This window comes from Pinus tabuliformis, chromosome 4_2 (genome assembly GCF_031772625.1).
Source record: "Pinus tabuliformis cultivar Carrire ecotype Pingquan chromosome 4_2, CPIR1, whole genome shotgun sequence".
Classification (NCBI taxonomy): Eukaryota; Viridiplantae; Streptophyta; class Pinopsida; order Pinales; family Pinaceae; genus Pinus; species Pinus tabuliformis.
In genome coordinates, this window is record NC_142304.1 from 873,112,004 (window position 1) to 873,130,901 (window position 18,898).

At 40.4% G+C, this 18,898-nt stretch overlaps 1 protein-coding gene across 1 annotated transcript; it reads right to left on the reverse strand.

Annotated features, from left to right (window-relative positions):
• Window positions 1-849: 849 nt before the first annotated feature.
• LOC149172467 (uncharacterized) lies at window positions 850-1,818 on the reverse strand. Its single transcript, XM_089426332.1, has one exon. It carries the CDS (start codon window positions 1,816-1,818, stop codon window positions 850-852), a length of 969 nt encoding a protein of 322 aa, XP_089282458.1.
• Between the last annotated feature and the right edge of the window lie 17,080 nt (window positions 1,819-18,898).

Consider the following 18,898-nt stretch of genomic DNA (forward strand, 5'->3'; position numbering starts at 1 on the left):
GCTTAGGCCTTCCATAATCAATAAAAAAAGTAGAGGGGAGAGAGGGAAACCCTGCCTGAGCCCTCTCTCAGATAGGAAGAAAGGAGTAGCTTCCCCATAAAGTAGGACACTGTAAGATACATCCTTAATGCAGCTCATAATCCATTTAATATATGCGAAAGGAAAACCCAGATGAGTCAAAATTAATCTGATATAGAGCCAATTAGCTCTGTCAAAGGCCTTGGATAGGTCCACCTTTAAGATCATGCCCTTCTGCTTCTTTGTCTGTAGAGTGTGGAGCAGTTCCTGTGCAGTGGCAATCGCCTCATGTATCTGTCAGTGCTATAGAAAAGAAAATTGCTCAGGAGATATATGCCTAGACAGTATGGGCTTCGGGCGATTTGCGATGATCTTAGCAATGATTTTATACAGACAGTTACAAAGGGAGATGGGTCTGAAATTATTAAAGGAGGAAGGGGAATCAGATTTCGGAATGAGGGCAATGAAAGTGGATTTGATGGCCGAGGGGATATTGCCACTTCTTCTACAGTCCTCCACAATCCTGAGTAAATCATCCCCCAGGATGTCAAAAAAAGCAATATAGAATTCGATGGTCCACCCATCCGGTCCAGGGCTCTTATCTTTTTTAAACCATTTTATGGTGGCCTCAAGTTCTTCCTTCGACACTGCCATCATCAAATTCTCTGAGTCCTCTTGTTCTACAAATCTAGGAAAGAGTTCTGCAACCCGCATTATCTCCAGGATGTTCACCTCACGAGGTGCTTTGTAGATGGACTTGAAGTGCTCATTGGCGAGCTTGGCCAGACCCTGTTGATCTGATACTACTTGGCCCTGGTCGTTTTGAAGCTCCTAGATAGTGTTAATGGCTTTCCTACCATTGGCAAATTTATGATAGAACTTAGTATTTTTATCGCCTTCTGCCAGCCAGATGGCTCTGCTTCCGAGGTGCCAGCTATCCTCTCTTTCCTTCAGAATTTGGGAACGCTTTGAGACAAGAGTAGTGTATAGGTCCTTGTTGGCAGGTGATAGAAAGGTACCATCTGACGAGTCCTCATATGTGGCAATGGCTCGTTCTGCCTCCTTCAGCGTATTATCATCATTTACTCGTTTCAGGTGTGCCCAGTTTCTGGAGATCCTCTTAAGTTCAGACAGCTTCCTTATAAAACCAGCAGTGTGTTCTTCCCCATCTGATATGGGGTTGGTTCTCCAATATTCAGATACCAGTTGTAGATAGGAGGGGTCCTTGAGCCAGGAGGCATTGAATTTGAAGGGGCTATTAATCTTCGAGATGTTATCTGACAGTTCCAAAAATATGGGCCGATGGTTAGATATGCCTCCAGAGCCTACCCATTGCCTAATATGGGGGTGGAGGGTAAGGCGGACCTCTTTAATGAGGAATCTGTCTAGCCTTCTAGCAAGATTGTGATCGCCACTTCTGTTGTTTGTCCAAGTATACTGGATTCTGACAGGAGGAATGTCAACCCAATGATGCTCTTCGAGTAAGGAAGAGATCGTGTCGGAAAGGTTGTCCACCTGGGCCAAGTGACCCCATGATTCACAGTATCCCAATGAGAAGTTCAGGTCCCCTCCCAGGATGATATTATCTGCCCGAAATAATTCGGAGTCGAGCAGGGTCCTCCAAAATGTTTCCCTCTCCACACACGGGCCATAAACATTAATGATACGAATATTAGATCCAAGAAAGTGGGCGAATAAGTCCATACTAATGAAACCTCTGCCACCCCAAGAATTCCAAAGCACCATATATTTGTTACGGTAACCAATAGCAGTAACTCCCGATCTCCCAGATGCATCCATGGCATGAAAGGTCCAATTCGGCAACCAAGATTTGAGGATAGGAATAAGGGTGGCAGCCGAGCAGAGGGTTTCTTGAAGGAAAATTATATCCAACTCTGTCGAAGTGAGCAATCTTCTGAGGGCTAGTTTTTTGGGGGGGCTAGCAACCCCACGACAGTTGAAAGATAAGAATTTCATGGAGGGTGAGGCTGAGGGCCGTCCCTTGCTCTAAGGGCCCTGTCAATGGTTTGTTGTCGCCCAAGGGCGACCTCTTCACCCGCAGTGTGTCTGGCTTTAGTGAGCCGGGAGGGGCATCCCCTAGACGACTTATGGGAGGTCGGGGGGCAAACAGGGTCAATACCAATCGCATCAACACCCTTATCCTTAGTTCTGGAGCGTAGAGGGTACCGGGGGGAGATAGGGGGTGAGAGGGGGGGGATGGAGGGGGAGGAGGAGGAGATCAGGGATGGGATGCAGGGGGAAGGAAAGGGGGAGGGAAGGGGAAGGGAGCAAAGGAGAGAGGAGGAAGGGATAAAGCCCAGGGAAATCGGAGGTGCAGGAAAGATAGATGAAGGGAAGGAAGGGGGGGAGGTACCCATGCAAGAGAGAGATGCAATAACATGAGATAATCTAGAGACAGAAGGAGTGGCAGGGAATAACATACCCGTAGTCGAGGTGATGTCCCTTGCTGTACCCGAGCTCGATGGAGGAGGAGGCGAGGAAGGAATGGAGTCCGCTAGTTGCTTGTCCGATGCCACTTTGTCAGGGGTACCCAGGGTATCCCTTGATTTTTCACGTACATGATCATCCTTGTGCTGAGTGGGGCTCCCATCCGTCTGCGCAGTCTCCTGTCTCTGCTCAATACCCCTATTTTTATGCAGAAGAGGGCAATCCTTGTATAAATGTCCTACTTTATGGCATCTGTGGCAGCGATACAGGATGCCTTCATAATCAATAATCTGCTTTCGGAATGTGTCCCTCCACTGTATGGTGATGAATTCCTGAAGCCCTCCTCTAGTGTCAAGATTGATTAGGATGCGAGCGTATGCCATCATACCTATGTGAAGGTATGACTTGTCGTACTCCATGTAGGTGCCAATAGCATTTCCGATCCATCTGAAGATGTCCTCAGACCAGTATTGTAAAGGGAGACCCGGAAGCCGAATCCATACAGGCCCAATGCCAATCTGTTCAGTCTCAGGATCGAAGAGGGGTGTCCAACGTTTCAGCAGTACCAGGGCGTGCTCGATGTGCCAGTAGGAGGATAGTACTCAATTTGTGTGATCGGCACGAGCGAATCTCAGAGGGAACCATCCCCTCACAAACATCTGCACGAATGGGATGTCAACCAGATGGTGACCCCATACCTCTGCTGCCTAGGCCTTCAGGCGAGCGGCCGAGTAATTCCTTCCCCTGATGCGACCGACCAAGACTCTGTCCGCAAAGTCCATGGCTTCTCCCCCACTAAATATCCTCTTCTAATCTCAGGAAGATGTCGTCTGCCTTAGATTTGTAGCACTTGTACTTCTTCTTGGTCCCCTGAGGAGGAGGTGGATGCGGTGCCCTGCTAGGAAGAGGGTCCGAAGACTCAAGGGGAGGGCAAGGGTTTGACGAGGAGGGGGGCAAACCATCAACCGAAAGATGTATGGCACCGGCGAGTGGCGGGACAGTGGAAAAACAGCCGGAAGGGGGAGAAAGGGTAGATTGTATATGCGAAACGACAGAAACTCCGGTCATCGGTGGGAGAACTCGGGTGATAGAGCCAGAGATAGGGGGGTCTAAACCAGGGTTAGGGTTTAGGCAGGCGGAAACGAACCCTAGTGATGACGGGGATGCCGGAGGAGTAGATAACGATGGCCAGGTAGGAGGATCGTCCGGCAGGACCACAGGGGGCCGGGAGGGTTCAGCCAAAGAGTAGCCAGAACTGAACAAGCTAGCCGACGTGGGAAAGGAGGAGCGCCAGATGGAAACCCCCTCCAGAGGGTCTTCGGAATAATCCACGGCATCTAAGTCTTCCATGTCGACAGCTGCGCCTTGTAACAGAGGACACCTCGAAACTGCAGGAGAAAAACGGAGAAACAGAAAAACCCAGGCTGGTCAACCAGGGACAGGAACAGACCGCGAGATGAGGCGGTTAGTAACGGATATACCTCCAAGCAACACGTTCAGTACAAAAGCCACCGGTGAAACGAGACCGTATCAGATAGGAAGCTGATGGTAAAAAACGAAAACGACAGTGCAGGTTACAACGACTGTCCGGGAATTACCGTTGCAGAAACGAACCCTAACCGAAACCCTCCTTTGCAGTCTCCATTGTCTCCCATTAACCTCACCTATTATTTAATATTATACATACACATTTTGTTTTATTTTTATTATTTAATATTAATACTTTTGTTCATTTTATCATTTAATATAAATATTTTATTTAAACTTTCTGCCCAAATTTGGCAAAAATGCTCAAGGCCCTGACAATATTTTATATGTGTTTCCCTGCAAATATGGAGTTGATCTGGAAAATATGTGCACCTATACCAAAATAATAAAACTAACGTTGATGGCACAAGTGCCTCAAAGGTTGCAGGTCCCCGTGGGTCGGATGGATCCGATAGCTCTCCCAATTGTGACGTCGATGCCATCGTCCATGTCATGCTTTACAAAGTGGATCGTCGTTAGTGGGTTGGCGACTAATGGACGTCGGGTTGATGACTAATGGATGTTGGGTTGGCGAGTAACGAACTTGTGACCCTTTGTCTATACGTCAAATATTTCACAATGGAGTTGTCTTTAGTGCAATTTTTTGGACTTTCCGGTGTCAGAATTGGGCTGAAAATCTTGAGGTGAAATCTTGGTTTTTGTTATTTAAACAAGTTTTTTAACTTCATATTTGGATTTAGCACCCTGGAAAAACCCTATGACACTTTGATTATGCAGGGATTTCCATCAAGCTTGTAATTTCAATAAATTGCTACTAGATTTTAGATACACCCACTAGAAAAACTTCCAAAAAACACACTAAAGACAACTCTTTTCACAATTCCAATATCAAGTTTTTTTTTTTAAGTATATTTTAAAAGTATAAATAAGTCAAGTATTGCATTTAATAGGTCAATATAGTAATGTTCTGATAGTCAGGAGAGGAATTTGAATATCTATAAAAGGTTAAAGGTTAGGTTTATAAAAATATATATACTATTATTAAAGATATTTAAAGATATTTTTAACTATGAGGGATATTGATTTTCATGTATATAGTAAATTAGTAATGATTACAATTCGAAAAAAGGTTAATAATCAAAACCACTTTTAGAAAACAACAGTTTCTTTAGGGGTAAGCTTTTGGGTTTCAAATAATTTTTTCTTATCAAATAAAAAAAAATTAAGTGCATTGTTCTAAAAATTGTGTTGATAATTTCTGCAAATTAAAATCTCAATGCCGAATTTTGATAATAAAAAAAAATAATTAAAATATTAATATTAAGTAATAAAGAAAAAGAGTAAAAATATTACTTGAACTAATAGATTAGATTATAGTAACAATAATAGTAAATAGTATGGAAGGGCCTGTAACCACAAGAACAGGAGGCAAAACACATTGTTTCTAAAATTTGTTATTATTAGTTACTAAAGTGCAAGGCCAAAACGCGTGAAAAATACAACAAAGCAGCAATTTACTTTGGGGATTAACCTGTTACAAATTGGTAAAGTCTCTCTCCCACACATCAATCCAACAAAGGTGTTACAGGGAAGAAAACATTTATTTAACCAAAGAGAAATAACAGAAAATACATAGATGTGATAGGAAAACAATTAAACTATGAAGAAATGTTCAATCAACCTTAATAAGTCACCAAAAATATAAAAAACAAAAACTCACTGAAAATGAAAATAAACAAAGAATCGCCAAATTTCCTAGAAATTTGAATTAAAAGTCGTAGCAAAGAGACTAAAACAACACTTAACCCCAAATAAATAAGAAAATATGCGGAAATAACATTAGCAATTCAAATTCTATTTAAAAGAAAAATAGAATACAAAGTTTATCATTTTAACGAGACGATCTTTTTTTTTTTTTTTTTTTTTTTTTTTTTTTTCAGAACGAAAAAAGCTTTATATTATATGAGAGATATAAGAGTCCAAAAAGTAGATACATCTGAGATGGCCTAAAAAGTCCATTGGTCAAAATAAACATATGTTCATAGGATTTGCAAGTGGGGATATCTATCAAAAGATGATCAAACAACATATCAGAACTAAATTCAACATAAGTCCTATAAACTATCATGGATCCCATAGTATAGAGAGGCTATATGCAAATACATATAAAAAAAATACATATGTAGATTGAGGCAGATAGGCATGAAGATCATCAGACTAGAAGTCCGGGAATGCAAAATCGTGGATCTGGAAGGTTTCTCCCTCAGAAAAAATCTCTAAAAACCATAACCCTGGTGTAGATTGGAGTCCCAATTTAGAAAGTGCATCAGCTTTTGAATTTTTGTCCCTACAGATGTGCTCAATAGAACTGCCAACCATGTAGCCCCAGTAATAGTTGATCCTATCCCTCCAGCCAGTCAGGTGTGACGCCAAAATATGATTTTTCCTTGTTACCGAATCAACCAATACTTTCGAATCTCCAAAAATTAATATCTGTTGTATATCAAGGAATATGCAAAATTTTAAGAGACCAGGAAAAGCAATGATTTTTGCCTTACTATTAAGAGACCAACAATGAGACGATCTGTATTTTACCAACATCTATCTTAAAAAACACCAAGAAAAACTTTACCGACTTAGATAACATAAAAAAAATATAACATAAAATTCATGATTTTCTTCTGAAACCAAAGGATAAAACACTGAATTCATAATTTTGAAAAGAAATCGAAATAAGAATATGGAATTCGACAGTTTCACTAGAAATTGCAGCATAGAAGAGTTTTTTTAAAGCTTTGATAAATGGGACATGGTCAGGGTAGAATTCAACAATTGCATGCAGAAATCATTATGTTCAGGCCCTCACTATACCTTATATGGTGGTCAACACAATTTTTTCATAATGCTGCATTTAATTTTTTTTATTTGCTAGGAAAAATTGATAGGGAAATTATTCCCATTTATTTACTTTCAACATTGTTGCTAACATACCTGTTAATCTCAAAACTTAGGGTTTCATTTCCGACCCAAGCAGCGTAAGGCAAAATCTGGACCCCTTTCTGGTTTTCGTAATCTCCATAGAAATCTCGGTCTGCTTCGATGGCAGCATATATATCAAACTTGCTATTTTTCTTGGGATGCTTCTTCTTGAACCAACTCCTTGTGCTCGACCCATACGACCAGGCCCCAACGTCCACATACACATATTTCCTTCAATTCCCAATATCAGCCATGGAGGGAAAATATTTAACATTTTTAACATTTCTTTTCATAGTAATCTAAGGTTTCAAGGGTTCCTCTTTAATGAGAACCTCCCCCTGGTCAATCAGTGCCTTGTTCCAAGTGGGAACATAGCATCTAGCCCCGTCGCATGTATCTGTGTTCTTATTTACACTTTTCTTTCCCTATCGTTGCAAATTGCCTAGAAAGAGCTTGTCATTTTAGTTTTCCTCTCCACTTCCAAGATGGGATCGGCTTCCACGATGAGCACAGTGGAACCAAGTGGATGGGATCAGCTTCTACGATGAGTGTAGTGGCACTGTCATTGAAGAGAGCCTACCCGACCAAACTTCTTTATGCCTGTTCCCACCATATGGAAAAATACGGAGCAATATCTTCATGCCTTCGAAAGAAAACACATACGAAGCAATATCTTCATGCCTGTTCCCACCATTTCCCGACTCAGAAGTTGGGCGTTTTCAACACCCTCGCTACTCGTGCCCTAAGGATCTCTCATGAAAAGAGCTTTGAGAAAGAGAAATCCCATCTCCTTAATTGTGAAGATTCTTAAGAAACATAATGTTCCCTCGACCTTTAGACCCCTTAACACCATTCGTAAGTCCCTCCGATCAGTGAAGGATCATATCGACCCTAAGGAAATGAAGGGTGTCTATATTATTCCTTGTCACTGTGGGACCCCCTATATTGGTGAGACTGGATGCTCCATTAATCAGAGGATTAGTGAGCACACAGCTAACTTTAAACATAAGAGAACCAAGTCTTCCGCACTAGCAAAGCATGCGGAGAAGACCAAACATGACCAAACATCATGTTTGTATTGAGGAGGGCAATGTTATTGCTAGAGTTTCGTAGTTCCATCACCGAAAATTTAGGGAAGCCCTTGAGATTGAAAAAATGCCTAGCAATCTCAATAGAGATGACGGTTGGAAGATCAGTGGTTGTTGGGTTCCAACCCTTGCTTCCTAGTCGTGTCCTTCCCTTCCTCCCCTCCCTATTTTAATAGCTTGTTCTAGTTTTCTTATAAAGAAGTTTCCCATTGTTATCCTTTAACCTGCTATCTTTTGCCATAGTTCTTTGATCCTCTTTGGTATTCTTCCTTGATAATCCTCTTCTAGTGGGTTAGTTTATATAGTATAAGATATTTAAATAGAAAATTTTTGTTCCAAATAGACGACTCTATTAAATTTATTTTAAACAATTATTTATATACAAAATTTAACTTAATTATAAAAAAGAAAAATAATTATTTTGATATTGAAATTCAATCTACATTTAAGCTTAAATTAAAATGATAATATGTTTTATGGCTTAATAATTTATAGTTATAGTGTTAAGAATTATAAATATTAGAAAGTGATGAGAAATTCCTCATAATTCATTCAAAAATTAAAATATAAAAGAATTATTCTTGTTATATAAGACTTAAATTAATTTATTTTAATAGCTTTATTAATAAGATGGATTAATAGATCCAACAACAATTAGTGGTTATGGTAATAAATATTACAATACTAACTTACAATTAGATTTTTAATTTTTATTTACCTCTTTAATTAAATATAAAACTAACTTACAGTTAATTAACTAAATAAAAAATTTAAAATAAATATGAAATATTTAAAATTATAACTTTTATGTGTATTTAATGTAAACCTTTTTAATTCATGTTAATTAAATATGTTACCTTATTTACATATGTTTTAAACTAACTTCTCATTAACTATTTAATTATGTATAAATTTAAACCCCTTTTAATTTAATAATAGTAAAACTAACTTAGTATTGATTTAATAATTATTTAAATTTGTAACTTTAACTTATTTATTTATTTAATATATTACCTAGTTCTATTTGATACTTAACTAACTTTAAATTAACTAAATAAATATTTATTTATCTTACTTAAATATATGTGATTAATTCCTATTGATTAATTTTTAATTAAATATAGTTATGCTCTCCTATCCCTATCCCTTAGTCCAGTTTGACTAGCCTTTTCCTAGTCAAATATAGCCGTTAGCCAGTCTAGCCTACCAGTTCAATATAGCCATTGCCTGGTCAAATATAGTCGTTGGATGTTCTGCGCTGACTACTTAACATGTAGCTTAGATCTGATTCTTCAACTTGTCCTGACAATGAACCACATTGGTTGGTTCGGAATGTGTCGACAAATGAAATATCATGTGATTTACGCCGAAAAGCTTTTTTCTCATAAACTTGATATGGATCACAGAAACCTCAATTCAACAGTAAATTCTTACATTATTTATGTGTTATTCATTTGAGTGGATATATTTTGTAGTTACGAACTAATTATGGTAAAGGTAACATATATTATAAAGTATATTTTATTATTATAAAATTATAAAAATGAAAAATATAAGTTTACATTGTTTTTTATTATTAAGCAGTAAAATTGTTTATGTTCGTTTAAAAATAAAATTGTTTACATATATAAATTTCTGGTTAATATATTTTTTGTAAATAATTGTAATTATTTTGAAATGATTGAGAAATGGACACATATTTCATTGTTCTGGGCTAAGTGTCTTTTAGCCCAAATTGCAAGCAAAGCACAGGGCAAAATTGATGAGCAACATGGGCTACACTGTTAGGGGATGACTCAGTGCGACTTGTGGAAGAAGGAAGGCAGTTAATTGGTTGGAGGGGTAGGGGACACATGGATATTAATTCATTAGTGGGAAAATATACAGGGTCCCTCTTGCTCCCACACACGTAAAAGCCAGGAAGTATTGGCAACAAACGTGGTGTTCATAACTACTGCATGTGGGAGAACGCAAAGTTGGGAGAGAGATCAAGTGGTCTCTTGCACATAATGAAATCCTAGAAAATTGAACACAACTAAGGAACCTTCTAAGTGAAGCTTGCTGTGTAAATGGTTTAGAAAGTGTGCCTTGCTTGTAAGGCTGAAGAAACCACTAGAAGTTGGTGGCTTGAAGAAGCTGCTAGATTGGAAGGATTCACCCCGGTGCTTGTGAGGATTGATAAAGCCACCAGGAATTGCCTTGGGCTAAAACATTGGTGCTCAACTCACCAATGAACCACCTGGAGAAGTGATTTATTTACCCATTAACAACTTACCACTGATGAACCTTCTTAATAGTGGACTCTCTTCTCCGTAAAGTGAATGGGAGTTCTGTTAGCCTCTTATTGCAACAGGTGTTCATCTTTCATGATTGACATTTTTACATGCCAAATATGTCATACTTTGCATGCTGCAATGCTCCATATTTCCTAAAGAGGCTAAAGAAGGGGCCATGAAAGTGTGCCAATCTAAATGCCACTGTTGTATTCCAATTTTGATGACTTAACCATTTTTGAAGAATGTTCTGTTAAGGGAAGTCCAAACAGCCTAATCTTGGCTTCCCTAGGTTTCATTTTCTTGCTTTAGAATATAGAGAATGAATATCTGTCCAAACAGCTTAATCTTGGCAGATTTGTAGATAGGCAGAGAAACAAAGGAGCCCAACTGCTTAATCCGAGCCCTTGGCAGAAATAAGGATAGATTTAGATAGGAGGGCACTCAAAAGAAAAATTGTAAAGCAGGGTTTGCAAGTCTAAGTGCACCCAAACCAAAAAGAAGAAAAAATGCTAGGTAAGTAGGCTGGGTAGGTAGATTTGAGGTTGCAGAATGTTGAATTGTGGTCAATTTTGCATTTCAAAGTGATATTGTACTTCAGATCACAGGTAGAAGGCAGTTTTCATTTGGAAGAGCTAAAGCGAGACATGGCTAAATCCCCTTTCTTCTTATTCCCCAAATCACTCACTAATTTCCTAAAGTGGTCAAGATCTGCTTCATTCCTCTTAGTTTCATTATTTTCCATATCATTTGCTTGGGTGAAGATCTGCTTCACTCAAGGATTTCCATTCTTCCTCTATGAGTCACTTTTCCCCCTTGATAGCCTAAGATCCACATACTTAGCACTTTTTGTCATCTCCATATTAACTACTAACTCTATTATTTAGCTCCCTAAATCATTTTCCTATCCCCTACTATGCAAAAATATATAAAATCCCAAAAATATTAAATAATCCCCCCTTTGCACTATAGCCATATTTTTCTAAGTCCGGGAGGCAGTAGTCCATCTGGGGCTCCTACTAACCCATCCGTGTCCTAACTGGAGTTAGTCTGACACCTGGTCATGCTAACAACCATTCCCCCTTAACCCCAACCCTACAGCACCCATATTCCGCCCTTATCCTAAAGTTTTACATGTAAATATCTACCCCGCCCGCTTATAACCCCGTAAACCCACTCTTCTAATGTTTAAACCCCCCCCGCCATTTAATAAATTATTCAAATGCGCCGCGGGCCCCGTCCTTTATCCCTCCGCCGCCTCATCTGTGCCGCCGACCATCAGATCTGGCGCGCCGCAGATCAACGGTGGGCGGGTCTTGTCATCTCCGAAGCCGCCGAGGGTTAACGCCCGGGAGATCGGCGGTTTTCCCGTCGTACTCCTGCCACGCGTCACCCTTTCGGCTGTGGCGGAGCCCCCTCCTCCAATACCACCTATGCGGAAAGGCGGTGCGCCATGAAACCGGATACCGCCTCCGCCGAGTGACGTCATCCTGCCACGTCATCAAACTGCGTCGGCCTCCTGCCACCGTACCGCCAAATCATCCTGCCACGTCCCTGCCACCGTGTCACTGCCACGTCATCCACCGTACTACTGACGTCACCCTGCTGACGTCATCCTGCCACGTCACCGCCGTACTGGGACCCGCCTGCTGATGTCATGTTGATGTCATCGTCAAAAAGTGTGAAAGGCGCAAATCGCAGCCTAGGAAGCCCGGAATCAGAATCTGAGGCAGTTTTTCATGCGCGATTAGCGCCTAGTGCTAATCGCGCATGGCTATGGGAAATAGGCCAAAATGGAAAGCCCCTTCATGACTCGGCCTCCAGCAAGCCCGAAAGGCGCAAAATGACCAGAATTTCTTCGCGAAGCATTCAGAAAGGGGCAAACATAGTTTTTAAAGAAACAGAGGGCCGAATAGCTGCCATGAAAGGTCGATGAGACAGTCTAAAGCACTCAGAAGACATTAAAGAGGCCAGGTTCAGCGCCAAAGAGTATCAGGAAGCGGCAAAGTGTATCAGTGAAGATATGTCAGCGGCCCGAAGCAGGAAAACATTAAAGAGCCCCCCAGCAAAGTCAACGAAATGGCGCTAAGCCATTTAAAGCTCTCAGATCAGTGATTAAAGCATTTAAAGCCACATGAGATCGGTGGATCAAAACCCAAAGCATAGTTATGGCTAAGTGATCAGCACAGAGCCATAAAGACAACACATTAATTCCTTTTTGTTACAGTTGCACCCAGCGCAGCTCGAGGATATTTTCCCGCATTTATTTCAGACATGTGTTAGGTTTAAAACATTTATTACAGCAGATCTATCTGAGATCTGATTAGGGTAGATATTTTGCTTATATAAACAACCCTAATTCACTGTTTAAGGGGTTGGTTGGTTGATAATCTTCATTAGAGACTCGCACTGGAGATCTGAGATGTTTTACCTAATCAAAGATTGCTGAAAAGCTTTGGAGAAATGACTGTCTGCTCTGTGTCTAATGGTTTGAAGAATTGAATATGTAATTCTTGTGCTGCAATATGAATCAATAAGTGTTCCCTACCTCTGTTATTTCAATTTCACATATGCTCAAGTCACAGAACAAAGGATTGGTTTAGAATTTGCTTAGCTGCACTCTATGCTCAATTTTTGTGGCTTCTTAGTGTTTTCCTCTTGATTTAGGCATAAATATGAATTCTGTTATGGCTCATGTTTGATCTATTTCACATATGAATGACTGTTATCTAGGAATTCTTAGCTGCTCCTAGATAGGGCTCATTTATCTTCCTTCTGCAAACTTGAATGAGAGATTCTTAATTGCCCCTCATTCCTTAGCCTTTAATCCATCTCTTTTACCTTGAATGATTGTTTCATATGTAGCTGTCTTGCTCCATATTCCCTCTTGTGACCAAGAAAACGCACCAGCAGTCCTACTCCTTGACTCCACGCCCAATGGTTCTAAAACTTTCATGCTATCCCTTCCTCTTTACCTGAAAGCATCATCCTTCCCACCAAAAAATCAAAACAAAACCCCTTGAACTCAATAACTAGCCTAAAAACCTTATCAACAAAGCTAAATCAGAAAGAGAGAGCCCTCTCTGATTGCAGGTGGGCTAGAACCTGTAGTCCAAAGATTGGTCTGTGGTTACCTCGGCCGTATCCTTTTGAGCTGACCAGAAGGACAACCTGAGTGATAACAAGTTCTATGCATTGTGAAATGTTGGCATAATTGGATGCAGATTTGAACAATGTGAGTCATAATGAGCTTAGCTGGTGGATGAAGGAAACAATGGCCTTTTTACATCCTATCTTAGCTATGTTGGTTGGCAAAAAACACACAGAAGCACCTCACCTCAACCTTTGTAATATGATTCGAGGGTGACAATTGCAAGTAACTATCTATGGGTGGGTGGAGAGTCGTTGTCCCAATCTAAGTTTCCAACTCTAGTATTAATTCCATATAAGTATTTGTAATTGCACCCCCTTATTATTGAGCTCATGTTGAGTTGTAAATCATTGTTGTATTTACGGTAAGAATGGCTCATGGTTTGCTAAGATTTGCATAATGAAACTTTGATGCATGTGTGCACTATTATTGTGAATTTATAGCATTTCTCTTTCTATAGAAAACTTTGATATAAATATAAATATAAATACATGTGTGTGTGTGCGTGTAACCACCTGGGTGGGTGCAATACATGCTTGGTAAAACTGTTGTGTGTGGTATGAGAATTAGAGGCTCTTCATGAGGCTTCAAGCCTATAGCAAGGGGTATATGATGATCATATGTGCAACCCATGCCCAAAATTCCTGTCCATATGAATGAAAAGCGTACAGGCTTGTTTTATTGTTGCTTATGTGCCTATATTTATGGTTTCCACCTGAAATTGAGCCATAAAGGGGAGACTCATGTTTACTCGTGGAATGATGGTCTCCTTGTGGTCTTCTCAGCATCGTAGGTTCTTTGATTGTTTCTATGAGCTTGTTATGCTAATTTGATTATTGAAAGAGACCTGTGGATCTCTAAGACGAGATTTGTTTGTCCCTTGTAAGATATTAAGGACCCAAGGGACCACAAATCTATGAGAGGCTGGATGGTCAATTCCATGAACCATGCCTTGTATTTTTGTCATCAAGAAACCTGAAATGGTGTTCTTGCGGAAAGCTCAAGAGGGATAACATCCAAGTGTGCTTCATAAGCCTTTAATGGCTATGGTTAGACTCTGGCGTGAGTCTAGACATTTACAAAACCATTGTGGGTGAACCATGGATGAACCCTTTCATGAATGGCGCATAGAACAAAGTAGAGGAAAGACCTTATCTCATATTCTTATCCTTTCAACCTTATCCACGAGCTTGGATAAGTTTATTGGGCCGCATGGTGGTTGGATGGAAAGCCAAGTCACTAGCCATATGACCACAAGTCATAACCTAGCGCAAGGCCAGCGCAATGAATGGACAAGATTTAACATGAGAGATTGACGACTAGGAGAGAGCCCATGATGACGTATGCCCAAAGGTTACATCTTGGAAGCCTACAGAAGGTCACACAAGAGAAGCCCCTGGGATGACAAGGATCAGGATGGTGTCGTAGGGTCTACAGCATGGAGAAGGTTCAGATGATGTGGAGGCCATGTTGGAGCCCATAATTTCTTTTTAAATTTTTTTGACATAGTGGGATCACACAATAGGAATGGGTGGCGCGAAAAGGACAAGGCAGAGCGCAACATAGGGTTGACGTAGGAAGTGAAACGCAACACAAGGTTGATGTAGGATATGGGGTGCCATGAAGACATATGTCACACAGTAGATTGACCACGGTATTCGAGGGATAAGGATGCACGTAGGGAATATCGATAGGTATGATTGATGAGCCTCAGCATTGGGTAATTATATGGGCCTTAATTCACCTCCTAGCTTAGTCAAACCAACTATTCTCACAACTTATTGCATACTTTTGATTATATTTTGTTTATGAGATGAGTTAGAGCTGGATATTTTTCTTTGTGGTCTAATGTGCATGTAACGCAAGATTAAAGGATAAAAGCAAGGAATTTTAGCAAAGACCTTGGTCAAAACTTGAATGGGACAAGGGAGAGGAATTATAGGAGGTAAATCCTCCTCGTTTACTACCCTCCATTCGAACATTCCTTCATCAGCTCAGAGTGCAACCAGCCAAATCATGAGGACTAGAAGGCAGCCGAGCAAGTGAAATTCAAAGCACAAGTTATCTCGAGTTTGGGAGCTGAGCCTCCCTAATTTAAAGGAATTTGTTGGAGTCTTTAGTTGCATAAGTAGAGGGGCCTAAGACCTCAGTAGGATTCAGACTTTTGATTGTAAAATTCTACTTTATTTTCGAGCTGCAAGACTTGTGATAGTTTTTGATGTAATCCATTGTTTTGATAATAAGAATGAGTTTTGTTTTGAGCCAGCACTGAGTTAACTCAGAGGGCTGAAACTCTTGGGTTAGGGTCCAACCCTAGTAGCTAAGGCTCCTCTTTATTGTACATGTATGCTAGCATAGATTCATGGTTTAATTGTTTGTTTGCTTAAGTAGCTGCATTTCCATTATAATAGTGTACAGTAGATTGGTTGTGTTTCATATTTCTAGTTATCGCATGAGCTTTGGAGTTTGTTGTCTTGATTCAGTACTTGGTTCATTTCACCGTTATCATCTTCAATCACTCTCTTTTTGTAATAGATCTCACTCGTATTCTCATTTCCTTTAGCACAAAATGCTTAAGCGGAAGCTAATAAATCACGTCTTAGTCAGATTATACCCATAGATCTCCTTATCGTCCGATCCACAATAAACCTGACCAATCACCATCTGATCCACAATAAACCTGACCAATCACCATCTGATCCACAATAAACCTAACCAATCACCGTTCCATTCATTTCAACGCTTGACTTTATGCACTCCAGATCTCCACCGTCGATCTGTCTAGCTTGATCCAACGACTATCGCATCGTCTCAATACTTTATGGCTCCCAATATCCACCGTTGATCAAACCCCCATGATCTGACGGTTATCGCGCAATCTCGCGCAGATTCTTGCATGACCGATATACGCCCGAGAGCACGCGATAAAAGTGGTTTTCTCGTGCTACGTGTCATTCACTTAGGCTAATCATGCAAAATTTAGAAATACATCTTACAGCTTTGAGGGTGCGCGAGAAACTGCTTACCACCTACGGAAATCTGCTCCATCATTTCACACGTTTTTTTCCTTCTGTCGCCATGTGACTTGTTGTGATCCATCCATCTATTCACTGCATCTCCGTGATAAGATCTCCGCTTCTCATCTTCCGATTAGTCATGTTCGTCCTTCTCTTGACTTAACCTCCCACAATAAGATCTTTGTCATTCATCTCTCATTAGTCATGTTCGTCCATCTATTGACTTAACCTCTCATGATAAGATCTCTGCCATTCATCCTTCGATTAGTCTTGTTCGTCGATCTCTTGACTTAATCTCCCGCGATAAGATCTCCGCCATTCATCTTCCGATTAGTCTTGTTTGTCCACCTCTTGACTTAACCTCCTGCGATAAGATCTCCGCCATTCATCTTTCGATTAGTCTTGTTCGTCCATCTCTTGACTTAACCTCCCGTGATAAGATCTCCACCATTCATCTCCCTTTAGTCATGTTCATCCATCTATTCACGTAATCTCCTGCGATAAGATCTCCGCTGCTCATCTTCCATTTTTACGGTTCGCTGATCGATCCAACGGTTCCTATGCACTTCTGCTTCGTTACGTCCTCCTTTCACTGATTTCGATCTTCACTTGCTCTTCTGCTCGACTCCTTGCATGCTTGATTTTACCAAAACACCAAAAATGCAAAAACGGACTTAGTTTAGTTTCCTTGCTTACACATTAGTTTGGTTTGATGCTCTTTACTTCTGTAACTTAGATAGCAGCGTTAGGTTAGTATTGATTTAGCAATTCTGCTTAGTTTAGTTGTTTAAATGATTAAGTAGGATATGGTGTGATTTAGCATTACATGTTGTTTCCTTCATCACTGCAGTAGAGTAGCTCTCTTAGAATAGATTTGCTCTTCTTCCATCAAAGAATCAAGCTTCTTCTAACTCTATAGAAGTTTGGCTTGGAACCCCTGGGGTCGCTTGCCAGATGAACAAGTGACAACAGGCAGGACCTTCACTTCTACTTGTGCATATAGCACTGCCACCTCCAAGTTTGTACGAACCCCAAGTTGATAAGTAAAGTTGGTAGCCCAAGAGTTGCAGCATCCTTGCTGCAATACTGGCGCTCATCACTTTTTTGCATTGTTGTCGGGGAGGTGTCAGAGTAGAATGTGATTACTGCTTTCTTTTCTTCTATTTCTAGTCTTCAACGTTCTTCCATTAGTTTATTTCTGAAAAGGTAATCTAGTAGCTTCCTTTCTTTCAGTTGTCATTATTTTCTTTCCTTTCCATTCTGCAAGTAGAATCTCAATTCAGCAAGTAGTTTCTTTCTGTTAGTAGTTTTCATTCAATCAACAATTTCATTTCTGAAAAGTACTTTCTTGCTAAAAAATCTTCCAAAAACCAACTCAAAAACATTTCCTTTCATGCCTCGTAGGAGTAGGGATAATCTAGGAAAATTCTTGCCAAATACCCCCACTGGATCCAACATCCAACCTTCTCTCTTCCTCAGTGGCTGTGAACTGGAGGAACCTTTAGGTGAGCAACCTAGCATATTTGAAGAACCTATAGGGGAAGAAGAAGAAGAAGAACCCACTCCTACTGAACCAATGGCTAAAAATCGAAATGACAGAGGGAAAAGAGAGAGAGTTGAGGGTGCCTTCCCCATTAGGGAAACTAATGGGGACACTAAGATGAAGAATATAAGCCCCTCTGCTCTACCTCATTTCCATGGCCTGACCACAAAGGGCCATGACACTTTCCTATTTGAGTTTGTTGTTATATGCCGAACCTATGACTATACAGATGATGAGAAAAAGTTAAAATTGTTTCCATCTACCCTTAAGGATGCAACATTGGGTTGGTTCATGGGTTTACCTGGAGATAGCATCACAACTTGGGCTTAGATGCACAGGCTTTTAACAACAAATACAGGGACTGCTGTAGGTCAAAGGATACTAAAGAAGAGATTTTAAGGATGACCATGGGCCAGGATGAAATTTTAGAAGACTATGAAGAAAGATTCTAGCTCAGTTACAAAAGGGCCAAGTGCACACTTGACCCTGAGTCACTAAAGCTGGTCCTGCTCAGAGAAGTAAGGGAAGATCTTCTGGATACCCTACATTTGTTAGTAGAAGGAGATATCTACCAATTATCCTATGAGGATATCAAGACTGTCTTTAGAAACCATTATAGGGAAGCCATGAAAAAAGGTAGGGGTAGTCAACCTATAACCAGTACATCATCTTCCAACTCATCCATCAAGGGTGAAATTGGAAATATGTTGGAAGATTTCAAAAGTGAGATGCTGCAAACCCTTTCCTTGCAATTAGACACCATGAATATCAAGAGGAAGCAAGATGAAGCAGAGAAAGCCTTGGCCATCTTTTGTCCTAGATGCACCAAGAGGCATCCTAGGAATGAATGTCCATTGAACTGCATTGAGATTTACTTGGTCTATGAAGAAAAC

What these genes read in the sequence shown, in the direction of transcription:
- LOC149172467 (XM_089426332.1), bottom strand. Translation starts at nt 1,818, where the DNA reads ATGGATGCATCTGGGAGATCGGGAGTTACTGCTATTGGTTACCGTAAC.